The sequence below is a fragment of the Neofelis nebulosa genome, chromosome 8 (assembly GCF_028018385.1).
Source record: "Neofelis nebulosa isolate mNeoNeb1 chromosome 8, mNeoNeb1.pri, whole genome shotgun sequence".
In the NCBI taxonomy this organism is placed as follows: domain Eukaryota; kingdom Metazoa; phylum Chordata; class Mammalia; order Carnivora; family Felidae; genus Neofelis; species Neofelis nebulosa.
This window is the reverse complement of record NC_080789.1, coordinates 121,349,532-121,363,426: the sequence shown is the minus strand read 5'-3', so window position 1 is coordinate 121,363,426 and position 13,895 is coordinate 121,349,532. Positions and strand designations below refer to the sequence as shown.

The 13,895-nt window shown below is 42.2% G+C and overlaps 1 protein-coding gene across 3 annotated transcripts in view; it reads right to left on the bottom strand.

Moving 5' to 3' along the window:
- C8H10orf67 (chromosome 8 C10orf67 homolog) overlaps positions 1 to 13,895 on the bottom strand; it is a 169,198-nt gene that overhangs the window by 54,778 nt on the left and 100,525 nt on the right. For 2 of the 3 annotated variants that reach the window (XM_058681694.1, XM_058681693.1), the window contains exons 11-13: positions 5,633 to 5,695; positions 4,598 to 4,677; positions 4,448 to 4,513 (exon numbers count right to left, since the gene is read on the bottom strand). In XM_058681694.1, coding sequence (XP_058537677.1) covers positions 4,448 to 4,513; positions 4,598 to 4,677; positions 5,633 to 5,695 — 209 coding nt within the window. The remainder of the gene's footprint in view (positions 1 to 4,447; positions 4,514 to 4,597; positions 4,678 to 5,632; positions 5,696 to 13,895) is intronic. The other variant, XM_058681696.1, reaches the window with a different exon arrangement.

The window sequence follows — 13,895 nt, the reverse complement described above, 5'->3', positions numbered from 1 at the left end:
TGCAAAGAGGACAGTTTGGATCTTTCACACAAAGTAACTTTGCTAGATGAAGATGACTGCTGGAGAAAGGATCTATTTCCAAATAACTAAAAGTATCCGTTCTGGACAGTAGGCTGGCTAAACTGGGGAGAGGACTTTGGGCTGAGATATTTAGGAATGGATAAATATACTCCAAGATTGAAGCCAACTTTCTTTTTTTTTTTTTTTTTAATTTATTTTTGGGACAGAGAGAGACAGAGCATGAACGGGGGAGGGGCAGAGAGAGAGGGAGACACAGAATCGGAAACAGGCTCCAGGCTCCGAGCCGTCAGCCCAGAGCCTGACGCGGGGCTCGAACTCACGGACCGCGAGATCGTGACCTGGCTGAAGTCGGACGCCCAACCGACTGCGCCACCCAGGCGCCCCGAAGCCAACTTTCATTTGCTACAAAAGAGAAGCTGGAAAATTCAGACGGATCTCAGTTCTGAGTTTTGTTTGATGGTCTTAATAGCCTGCTCCCCACACTCAGCCTAGGAAACCACAAGAATCAGGGGGAAAAAAAAAATTGCTACACCCTTCAGAGATTCTGGACCGCCCTCCACACCCTACCGTGTACCTCCACACCTCTGTCCCGGAGAGCTCCCAGTTACTCTTCATTCTGAATCCCGCGTCTCTGAACAGTACCTTCAGACCGACATCTACGTTTGGTTGTCCGCTTAGCTTTTTTTCCCCCCTTCCTTTTCTTTCTTCTTCTTCTTTTTTTAATATATTTTATTTTTTAGAGGAGTTTTAGATTCACAGCAAATCGAGAAGGATGTACAGAGGTTTCACATATACTTCCTGCCCCCCACCCCACGTGGATAGCTTCCTCCACGGTTAACAACCAACCGAGTGGTCCATTTGTTACAATCAATGAACCTACGCTCATACACCATTATTATTCAGAGTGCATAGCATTAAGGTTCAGTCTTGGTCTAGTACATTCATTTTTTTTTTTTTTAAGTAGGCTTCATGCCCAGCACTAAGGCTAACTCGGGGCTTAAACTCACGACCCTGAAACCAAGACCTGAGCTGAGATCAAGAGTCGGATGCTTAACCAACTGAGCCACACAGGCACCCCTCTATGGGTTTTAACAAATGTATAATGGCAGGCATCTACCTTTGCAGTGTCGTACAAGGTAATGTCACTGCCCCCGAATCCTCTATGCTCCACTGATTCATCTCCCCTTAGCCCCAAACCCCTAGCAACTACTGATCCTTTTGCTGTCTGCATACTTTTACCTTTTCCAGAATGGCATATGGGAATCATAGCCTTTTCGGACGGGCTTTTCTTCAATTAGTAATATGTGAAAATTTCAGGTTCTTCCATATCTTATGGTCTGATAGCTCATTTCATTTCACTGCTGAATAATATTCCATTTTCTGCATAAAAGACATCTTGGTTGCTTCCAAGTTTTGGCAGTTATAAATAAAGCTGCCATCAGCACCCATGTCTGCTCAACTCTGGATTCCAATTCCCCTCACTTCCCACCCTGGGAAACTGTGTCTTGTATCACCATGAGCCGAACACTGGGAACTTCATGAGTCAACCCCACACCTGTCCAGGGTCTAGCTTCTGAGAAGGCTTCGGGCAGCTGAATTAAGAAGAAGGGGCAAGACTCAGAAAAACCACGGAAGGCCCAAGACTCCAGATTTATCCCGATTTGGCTTTGGCAGTTGTTGGGAAATTTGAATTTCACAGACAATTGAAAATGAATGTTTTGTGGGTGTACTCGTGGCAATGAGAGACAACAAGCTATCAAGGGCTGAATCTTCTTTCCCACCTCCCCCCACCTCCGGGCCACACCCTGACGTGAACTGAGAACAAAGATACAAGAGTCTCGGCCTGTCAGGGGTGAAACTAACGAAACCGGGGACGGCAGGTGTACCGGGGAAAGTGCTACGCCTCCCGTGACATCAGGGGCAAGCTCGACACCCGAGCAGGGAGAGAAGTGGAGAGAGAAGAGGAAGGGAGCAGTATAGAGTTTCTGGTTACCTAACCTCCCCTGCCTCCCACGTCCAAGAACGAAGGGGTTTATAACGGGTTCAAAGGGAGGGGAAGAAAGAGGGAATACAGAGCCCAGCGAGCTGGACCAGACACTTCCTACCTTCAGTTCTGCCGGCCGCGGGGTGGGGGGGGGGGGGGGGGGGCAATCTCCCTGAATGCTATGCTGGCGCTTCTGCGCATGCGGAGAGGAGGGGCGAGGGAAGGGGTACGTACATCCACCTCTTAGACGTGCATACTCCACAGTGATGGGGGAACAGCGTGTGTGCAAGTTGTCTGTGACCTGGGAAGTGTGATGCGCATCGGTGGGTCTGGCCACCCCCAGGAGCTCAGCAGGCAGATCAGGGGGATGGTTCGGATGGGTGTCTGGGGTCGAGGCGGGAAAGGCGGCATCGCTGTGGCACCAGGAAGAGGGGGATCTATTCTCGTGCCCATGTGCCACACCTGCAGGCCATCTGTGTCGAGAGAAGCGACACTGTACCAGGCATGCCACGCTAAGAGGAAGGACGAGCCCCTGTCCTTGTCATCACTGCTTAGTTTCCATCTTCCTGGAAATAGAGCCAACTCGGCAGAGACAGAAAAGGAGCTTGGAGAGAAAGCTCTGAATTGGACCGGAGCTGAATATAAATCATGAATCGGCTGAGAAATTGTTGGATTTGATCGTTACCTTGGCTGGCCAAGGTGAAGTTTTTCCTCTACTGAACAAAATGATGGCTCCCAATCTGAGCTCTGTTAGATGAAGTGAAATGACCATTCTAGCGATGCAAATCTGCGACTGCACCGTTCATCTCCATCCCACACCATGATGCAGTGCCCGGGATATATACACTCTCTATGTTATATATCACCTTGAACGAACACTTGGTGATGCAACCACACCAGAGACACAATGCATTAGATCCCAACATCGCATCCCAGTTAGTCGACTAAATGAGAAAACATAGAAACTATGCAACCGGATTTCTTGCTCTTCACGATATTTAGATATCAACATAGGGTCTGCACAGACCAAAATGATGAATATGATTGTCAACATCCTGACCAACAGCAAATCAACTTGAAGTAAACCTGAGACATTCTTGTAAATGGTCTTTGAAACATAGGATGAATCCCATTGGGACAGATATAAGGTAAATATTAAGGATGAACGTGAACCCCACAGAAATAAGTAAGGGGAAGAGAGTCTACTCTGTTTCAGAGAGACTCCAAAATCCATGTTTGGGGAAATGAAATGAAGTGCATATTCAAGTTGCCTTTGTTCTCAGTCTTGTGTTTCACCAGGGTCTATATTCTATCCTTATAATGACTGTATGAAGTGGTTGGGGCAAGTATTAATGTGCACATTTTTCAGGGCACAAAGTGTCATCGGCGCAAACTCGAAGCACAAGCAGGAGCACAAAGCAGAACGTTTTACTACAAGGAGGAGATCTTTCTGTCACATCTGATGATATTTCTGCTATCACGTGGATTATCAGTGTACCGCCTGGGACTAGTTCAGTGTAATGAACACAGCTATGTATAGAATTTTATGGTTTTTTTCCTCTCTCTCACACACACACACACACAATAATAGTGTATGCTTATGAAACGCTGTACAATTGTAGGGCATTATCATCCTATGACGTCAGGTGAGTCTCATGCTTGACCTATGACACCAGACCAACACTCAGTCGATCCTGTCTTGAATGCTGCTTGCCTGTGAGAAAATCTTGCAAAGGAACTTTCAACATGCAATAAAGAAGAGACTCTGGGGGACGTTATGGCAGAAAACAAGAGGATCGAATATAGATGTGTTAAATTAACATGCTAGGACTAGGGAGAAAATAAATAGGCATTTACTTGGTGCTGCTTTTAGCCTTTCCAGAATTGTATAGTGTTCTCCAGAATTTTACACTTTCAAAAAGTCAGAGATGACATCGGGAAGATAAATTAAAATGACTGTGTGAGTTGGGGCACCTGGGTGGCTCAGTCAGTTAAGTGCCAGACTTCGGCTCAAGTCATGACCTCACGGTTCGTGGGTTCGAGCCCCGCATCCAGCTCTGTGCTGACAGCTCAGAAGCTGGAGCCTCCTTCAGATTCCATGTCTCCCTCTCTCTCTCAGCCCCTTCTTGGTTCATACCCTGTCTTTCTCTCTCTCTCAAAAATAAATAAACATTAAAAAATTTTTTAAAAAAAGGAATAAATCTTAAAAAAAAAGTTGAAATATGGAGATAGGGACTGAAAACAGAGTCTTGAATTAGTTTTTCCTTGAAGTGACTTCAACAACTCTTCTATTATAAGCCAATTAGTTTGCATTTCCTGTTAAAAGTGTATGCTGGCATTTTATATTAATTAATATGTACAGAGAAATGCAAGGCTCCCAATTCCCTTAAAAGATGATTAGTCACATTTTTATAAATAGAATATGTATATATCACCACATACCTGTTCCTGAGAATATAGAATTTCTTTTCCCAGTTTTTGTTTATCCATTCGGATTCTTTCTTAAATCTGTAATAAATTTATAGATGGTTAAATGTTTTATTAACTACAAATGAACAACTATTAGCAACAAAGGAACATTATTACTAGTACCTTTCTATCTTCCTTTTCTCACTTTCTAAATTTGCCCTTAGCACTCGTATTTGCTCTTCCAAATCATGTTTGTCTTCCATCTTTCAATAGAAAACACATCACAAAGTGAATTATGTGCACAATATGCTGTGTCTTCATAAGTCTGAAAAGCTGTATCTGTTAAATCGCATGCATATTCTACCTACTATCAAAACTAATTTTTAAAAATTTTTTAGTGTTTTATTTAGTCCTGAGAGAGAGAGAGAGAGAGAGAGAGAGAGAAAGCACACGCAGGAGAGGGAGAGGGAGACACAGAATCCGAAGTGGGCTCCAGGCTCTGAGCTGTCAGCACAGAGCCCGACGCGGGGCTTGAACTCATGAACCGTGAGACCATGACCTGAGCTGAAGATGGACGCTTAACCACCTGAGCCACCCAGGGGCCCCTATCAAACATAATCTGAGTTACATTTACTTGCAAATCCCCATCAAGTTCAAGAATTTAAGATCCCATGCTTCCATGTCCTGTAAGTGATTCGTTTAAAGGCAGCCAGCTCTAGATAATATTACAAAGGAATCAAAACTTATTTTCATCACCCTCCCCCTGCCGATCCTGGGTATCCCTTTTCCTAAATCCTTCCTATGACCTCTCTAGTTCATTATAAGCAGGAGCTTCTCTAGTTAGTTACTCTAGTTCCTTTTTTTTTTTTTTTTTTTTACCAAAACTGTTCTCAGGAAAGATCTGACCAAAGCAATCATGTTAGAGCTTTGTGTCATCCATTTCTCAGTATTGTTTATATTTTACAAGGGGACAAAGTTTGGTAAAAGGAATGAATTTCTAACAGTGGAATGGTAGGCATATGAATGAGAGCGATTTCTTTGGGTCCAGCCCAGATGTACCCCAGAATCAGACTATAGTGGGAATTATGTCCTCTGTCTCTTCATGGTGATGGACTCTCAGTGTAGCCTTCAAAGTCATTGCTACTTTTTAAGAAGGGCCAGCATCAACATAAAGAATAAGTATGTTAATAATAATGGTCATATTAGTTATTATTCTACCTTAGCCACTGGTAATCTCCCCTTCTTTTCTTCGTGCACTCCGACTGGTTTTGGAGATCTTACCTGGCATGAAAATAAATGTATGAAATATATTTGCATGAAATATAACATTTCAAATCCGTGCATAGAGATGTGGTTTCTCTGCAGCTTAGAGAAAGGCGACTGAGCTTTAAAATGTGCCAGCCATAGTCCCACAGGGGTCTTTTCTGCCTTCTCTAATGTACAAAGCCCAGTGTTTTTATACAGTGCGTTTGCAGTTGGACAGTCACAGCCCATTAAAACCAACTTAAGTGCATTACTCTGCATTTATGTGTTGGGTCATATTTTACCATTATACTTTTTTTTTTTTTAACGAAGTGGGCAGCTATTACCCAGTGAAGTCACAAGCTTAAGAAAACTTTATTTTAAATGATAACTCTGATGACTTTTCACTGCCGTATCTCTCTGATGATGACAAGAGTCGACGACAGTGAGAAAACAGACTGGAGGTAAAAATCTGCTTGGTTAGTTATCTCTATGTTCCTACACGAAAGACAGAAAAAGGTGTTCCTTATTACTACCACTACCTTTCTGGTGGGTTCTGTGACCCCAAAGGCCCCAAATCTGTTGCCCATCTTGGTGAGGCAGGCTCTACCCAGGAGGGTCTGGAGCCGGGTCTGGGAAGAGCAGCTAGAGAGTTCTGCAGAATAAAGTAAAAGGAACCTAGAGCTCCCCGTGGGTAATCGGAAGTAAGGGCTGGGAAGAGACAGAAAGAAAATGGCCAGGCAAGACCACGAGCCTAGAGGTCTTCTGGGGTGTGGTGAAGCCACAGGTGACCAGTGTCCAGGGGTGATGTCCACTATTCAATTTGAAGCGGCACCTTGGGGATGCCTCCTCAGCCTCCTGAAATTTACATAGACAAAGGTGTCACGTGAGTGGGCCATTTTAGTAGGAGTCGCAGAATTGGATTGAATTTCGCGTCGGATTAAACAAAATGGAAGCTGGGGTGGCAAACGGAGCACCATGAAACTCGGAGACTGACTTAGTTCAAAGGAAGAGGGAGCCGGGCAGAGCGACAACCACAGAATATGCCCGGGCATCTGCAGGAAACGCAGGACACGCTCTAGGCTGCCACAAAGCCCAGAATATGGTTTGAACCAATTTTGCCTCTATCTGAAGGAGCAGAGAGAACCCAGCTGACATCAGCTGCCACAGATAAGAATAACAAAATTTGTAATGACAGCCATAAAGGCTATCACTTACTGAGTGCCTACTACGTGCCAGGCACTTCACATATGTTACTATTTATTTTTATATACTAACCTATTGATCTTTTCATTCCTGTTACTCTAGATTTTTTATCGATAGATAATGCATGCACATATTCTTTAAATGAGCTACGAATAGCATACACGAACCTGAAACTCTCACTTCTCAGAAGCTAAGGGTTTTGTTCATTCATTCTGTGTTTAGTTTTTCTCAACATTATTACAAAATAAAGAATAGCCTTTATTGATTTGGGCTTCTTCACAAATAAAGGTTAAGAATTTAAAGCATTCACATTACTTTCCACCTTCTCTCCTTCACAAGGTTTTAACATTTTGCAAGGGTTTAGCTTTTATCATAGTGGCCTTTATTATCATTTCGATATATGGAAACTTCTATATGGTGATTTACCAACTCCCTGGTGTGAAAGATGGGAAATTTGTTTAGTCTTTTTTTTTCCCCCAATGCCCTTCACTCTCTCAACTTCCCAATTTTTGGAAGGAATGTTATTTTTACATTGTCAATGTCTATGGGATTGTTCTCGAACTATGATGGAGTGTCTTACACTTTATCTACACACTGATTCTAAAAAGTATAATGTGGTTTTGCAAATATTATTTACTACAGGACCAAGTAGTGTCATTGGCTCCATAGGGAAGGAAATGTAAACCTGTTACTAAGCTTTGCCACTGAAAGGAGGACCTTCCTTTTTGAAAGTTTATTTATTTATTTTTGGGAGAGAGCAAGAGGGAGAGAGCATGAACAGGCAAGGGGCAAAGGGAGGGGAGAGAGGGAAAGGGAGGGGCACAGAGAGAGAGAGAGAGAGAGGGAATCCCAAGCAGACTACGCACTGCCCAAGATGGGGCTTAAATCCACGAACCGTAAGATCATGACCTGAGCCAAAATCAAGAGTCAGACACTTAACTGACTGAGCCACCCAGGCGCCCCTGAATGAGGCGCTTCCAAGTGCTAGTTTAATGCTACAATGTTTCATTTTTCTAGCTTCCCTTCCCTCTGAGTCACACTTACTTTCTCCTTCTCCTGTGTCCATATCACCCTGCATATTGGATTCTTTCTATGTTTGGTTGGAGTATTTCTTGAGTAATTTTCTTACACGGGTTCCACGTAGGGTAAACTTTTTGAGTTTCTACACGTTCAAAAAGATCTTTATATTTCTTACATACTCAGTTGAGACTTTAGTTGGATATAAGAATTAGGATTCAGAAATGTTTTTCCTTTTGAAAACCCTGCTTTATTTTCTTGTAGCAATCAATGATGCTGATGAGGAAATTAGTTTCCTTTCTTTGGAGCCTTTGAAGTGGTCTGAGAACTACCCAAATAACTGTTCCCTTTGTTGTCTACACAGTATCTCAAACCCCCTAGATGAAACTACCAACTACCGCTACCAACATTGTGACTCAGTCTTCCCAAGGCCCATGTGACAGAAAGCTAGACAAAACCGAAATCTTAAGGTACATCAGCACCAATTTAACAAGAACAATGAGAAGTATTTGTTATCATTAGCCTTTCTTGGATTCAAAAAAGTGAGGATCACCAAAGTGACCGTGGCATGCGCTTTTTAGAATCCTTCCACCTATTTTTTTTTCAAAGGGAACCATCCACTTGAACTGCCTCTCTTCCTAGGCACAGGGAGTAGAGAGCAAGTTCACTGCCACCTGGTTAACAATGGACCAAGGAAATCATTGGGGTAAGAATTTCAAGCTTTGGAGGGCACTTGCCAGTATGCTAACGGAGAAAAACTTAACCCAAATTTTAACAATTAATCCACAAAAAGTTAGGAAAACAGTTTGGTAAAACAAAATAAGTTCCCATGTAGAAAGACATTTATATTTACTCATGTCACTGTGTCCAAAGTGATACCTGTAATTGAAAGTTTATGAAAGTCTTTGTGTTTAAATTCACATGTAGTAAACACTAGTTCCAATTTTCAAGGTTCTCTTTTCCTACCTCTCATATAATGATCGACTCTGTAATAACTAAAGGTAAGACCCTTGCTAAAGCGTATCTTCTATAAAGCAAATCATTCCATTTCCCCAAAAGACAATACTTCAACAATGACCAAGATAGCTTCTCTTTTCACTGAAAAAAACAAAACAAAACAAAACCCACAAAAAACCCAAAACAACGAAGCACTACACGTAGACCAGAGTGTTTGCTCTCCAGTTTGAGTTGAACTTTCAACTTTGCTACAGCACGTTACATTGAATCCTGGCTCTGTCCACATTGAACTGTTATTTTGTTTTGTCAGCTGCTGACATTCCACTTTCTCTGGAATATGCATGCTGGTCTTTCTGTGGCTACTTCATTGTCAGGTGCAAACATTGGACTGCAGAGCAATAGATGGAGGTGAAAATGAATGGTAATGTTAATACAAAAGTAGATAACTTCCTAAGTAGGAAAAGGTAAGGTAAATAATGGTAAAAATAACCAAAAATTGTGATTAGAAATAATTTATGATAAATAGTTCCCATTTTCTTTTGAGTGTATGTATATTGATAAATTAAAAAAAAACCATAAAATGAAGAAACAAGGTTCATTTATGACAGGTTGTAATTCTTAAGTTTGTTTTCCATTTTTTGCACGTAAAACATATTAAAAATCAACAGTTAATCAATATAATCTTCTAAATTAGGAATCAAGAGTCAACGTTTGTAATAACTACAGTGCAATTATGTTTGTTAATCACCATAGGATTAATTAACCATATTCCTTATCATATCCACTTTCTTCTTTTCTTGTCAATGAGTCATTACATTCTCTTATTTCTCCTACTTTCCACAAATATCCCTTTTCTGAAACTTTGGCCATTCTTTCTGGGCTGAATGCCTCCTTGCATCTCCTTTAAACCACTAAATAGATTACCATCAAAACAATCTTTCTAACTCATCATGAACAAAGGTAATCTTTTGTCCCTTAAATGTCATTAATCTTGACTTTTATGTTAACATTTTTCTTCTTTTTACCTTCTCAGCAGCACAGCTATTTTTAAACACCAGTATGGGCCCATGGGTGTTGGTTGGCAGGGAAGAGGGGGAATGACAAGGATATGAAGAGAGGAGGACCAGCCTCCGTGCTGCCAGTTGGGAGAAAACAGACGGGGGATTAAGAATATTGAAATAAGATATGAGGCTGTATGCAAGCAAGCACTCACCATTGTATAGGTCAAAAGTAAAAACAAAACATTTGTCTACATATATCGCCAGTGAATTTTCTTCTAATAAACTTGTTACGCTAGGGAATTCTCTCAAAAATGGGACAAGTCTTCATTTGATGTGCCCTCTACCAGGGAGGCTCTGAAACATCTTGGTAGACGATGGGGCTACCAAGCCCTACAGAATCCATGCTGATCCGGGCAATATGCAAATCTCAAGCACGTCTTCTCAAAGGCCCGGGAGGCCACAAAGGTGTCTGTGGGTTTGGCCTCCTCGCCTGGCTCCAGATCATCCTAGACTTTACGTACACACCTTCTATCAAACTATCTGCTCTAAGAAATTTGTAACCAAAACTTCCACGATGGAAATGGCTCTAATGAAGATGATGAAGTCATTGTTTTTAGTAGCAAAAGAATAGAAACAACATCTCTGGAAGGCGCTAGTAAATTGACAGAGATTGGTTAAGTAAATGATGCTACTTCCGTGGAGTAAAACACTGTCCGTAATTGATTATATACATTGAGTGTCACTGATGGATGTCCCCTGTATCTTGTGTGTGCCAATATGTGTCAAGATTTGTCTGAATGGATGGTCGCAAGAAGTTTTTAGTGATTATCCCTGGGTGCAGGATTCTTTTTTACTTTCTTCTCTTGACATTTCTTTACTGAGAAAATGTATGAATGTTTTATAAAAAAATTTCAGACTTCCGGCATCCCACATAGGACGAAGAAGAAAAAAAAAGCCACTGCCGTACTATTAGCGAGAAAACCCAGATATGCTAAAAATCACAACCTTTCTTGGACCTGTCAGAGAACTGAGGTCACAACCAGGCAACATGAATTCCAGAGAGGACCTCCCTGAGATGGGAGATGTGATGCACGAACAGTCTCATCTACAGCAGAAGCAGTACCATGCCAGCTGCAACACAAGCAGGGAAGAAAAATAAGCTAAAATGTGAAGAACCATTGAAGAGCAAGGACGGGTTACAGAGCAGTCCGAGTAGCTGGGGGCACAGGTTACAGGGAGAGTTCACACTCACTCTCAGCTTTTTGCCCCATCTCCCACCAGATGCTCATGGGGACAATTGAGGGCAGGGCAGGAAACTTGCTGATGGTGTAGACTTTAGGAGGGGATGGGCTGATGCTAAGGCGAAAGTACCCTGCCTGGGAGAGGGGAAGCAAATTCTCTGGCCAATCAGACTCAAAGAAGGTGATGGGTGGAGAAGTGTGAAACACCAGGCCCCACCCACTTCTCCCAGGGCTTTCTTTCCTAGGAAGGAAAAACTTTCAACTGCTGGGGAGGGCAGCAAACCTTCCTATTCTCAGGGCATAGGTGAAGACATCGTATGGCAAGAGGGAAAATTAAAGAAACATTTCCTGGGGCGCCTGGGTGGCTCAACTGGTCGAGCGTCCGACTTCGGTTCAGATCATGGTCTCGCAGCTTGTGGGTTTGAGCCCCGCATCCGGCTCTGTGCTGGCAGCTCGGAGCCTGGAACATGCTTCAGATTCCGTGTCTCCCTCCCTCTGCCCCTTCCCCACTTGCACTCCGTCTCTCTCTCTCTCTCTCAAAAATAAATAAGCATTAAAAAATTAAAAAAAAAATAAAAAGAAACATTTCCTTCCCTGGAAAGCAATTGTCTTAGGCCTTTAGAGTCTGTAATAATACAAAGGGGAGGTTCCTACTATTGCAGGAGGGATGGGAACCTCCCACCCAAGGTCAGCTTCAAGTACAGGCACAGGTAGACCACCACAGAGAGGAGGGGCAGGAATCCTGACAGAGCTCATCTCTGAGGCCCGGGCACACAGCATTCCCCAAAGACTGGTCTGGATTAGAACAAGAGGGAACCCCCTCTGTGTTACTTACGGAAGCAACAGCTGCCAACCGCTGAGGGAAGGATAGGAGCACAGAGAAAGACCTACCCTGGGGCACAAGCAGAAAGGTTCTGCTGAAGTTGAGGGTGGAGCATCATTCAGAAAAAAGTCTTCTGTTCCTCTGGCTCCCATTCCAAGTGCACATCCACCCCAAGAGGTACGTCAAGGCTGCGTGCGGTCCATGAAGAAGAACCACAGCCACAACCCAACTCAAGTCAACTCAGCTTCTAGCTAGACTGGCTGCGTCCCTTACAATAGCAATCTGATAGAAGAGGCACGCCATTTCCAGCTGTGAATACTGTTTACTTCAGTTTCTACTAGTCTACACGTGATGTCTGCTGGTCAGTCAAAAATGACGAGACAAAAAGGCAAGGAGAAGAGAAAACCTAGTGTCAGGAGACAAAGCAATCAACAAAATCAGGTTCAAAGAAGGCCCGGGGCACCTGGGTGGCTCAGTTGGTTAAGCATATGACTTCGGCTCAGGTCATGATCTCACGGTTCGTGCTGACAGCTCAGGGTCCGGACCCTGCTTTGGATTCTGTGTCTCCCTCTCTCTCTACCCCTCCTCGCCTCACACTTTGTCTCTCTGTCTCTCTCAAAAATAAATATACAGTAAAAAAAAAAATTTTTTTAAAGATGACCCAGATCTTGGAACTATCAGATGAGGACATTAAAATAACTATAATTACAATGTTAAAGAATCTAGAGAAGTGAACAACACGGATGATTATAAATAAGGAATTTCAGCAGAAAGATGAGAAATAAGTATTAAACAAGAGTCAAATGGAAATACTAGAAATGAAAAAGACAACACTCAAAGTGAAGAATTTCTCTGATGACTCATCAGTAGATTCAATATAGCTGAGGAAGACAATTTAGTGAATTTGAAGGTAAGACAAAGGAAATTCCCCTAATTGAAACACAGAGAGGAAAAAATAGCTCAAAACTGATGACCAGAATATTCAAGAGATGTGGGAGAGTATCAGTCTAACATACGTGTAACTGGAGTCTCAGGAGGAGAACGGAGAGAGGGTGGGGCAAAAGAGATAACGAGAGATAATGGTCAGAGATTAATGAGAGACATCAAACCACAAATTTGAGAAGCTCAATCAAGAGACAGAGAATTCATTGCCAGCAGACCTGTACTGTAAGAACTGCAAAATGAAGTCCTTCAGGAAGAGGGAATATGACACCAGACAGAAACTTACCAGATCTACGTTAAGAAACGAAAGCTCTGGGGAAATGGTGTAAGTGAAGATGTCAGGTGCAAATCTTGCTGTGACAAATTATATCAGGTTTTTTTTTTCCTTTTTACATGAAAATATATTAAACTTCAAAATATTTGAGGGATGCAACATGTTAGGAATTCCAAGGACTGTACTTTTGATGGACACATTGGGAAAGGTTCTCCAGGGGCATTTGAAGCAAGGTAAATGGGCAGCCATGAATTTCATAATGACTTTTTGGAGAGCTCTTGAGAAACACTATCTTCACAGCTAAGACAAAGCGATTTGGTAGGAGATGGCCAAAGTATCCTAAAAACTGCAGTGACTTTGTATTGGTCTCCTATTCATCAGTTACTTGGGTGCTTCAGTCCAAAATCTTTTTTTGTCGCTTTCCTAATACTTATTCTCCTAACACTTCCAATGGTTGTTGGAAACATCTAAAACTGTAGATTAAAATCTTTCTAATCTTAACATAAGCAATTAATTTAAAAATATGTTCATGCTCTATTTAATGTAAACCAATAGAAATGTTATGTATCCTAACCAGAATTATACTCTAGATTGTCTAGGCCCATGTCAATCAATTCCGGTGGCCTGAAACTGAATATGGGCTCACCGTATATATACATGTAGCCAATGGATTCACTGAACTCCATAACGCTTCATGGCATATGTTGTATATAACTGCTTATTATATTATATTATATTATATTTTCATATATTTTCATATATTTTCATATACTTTCAT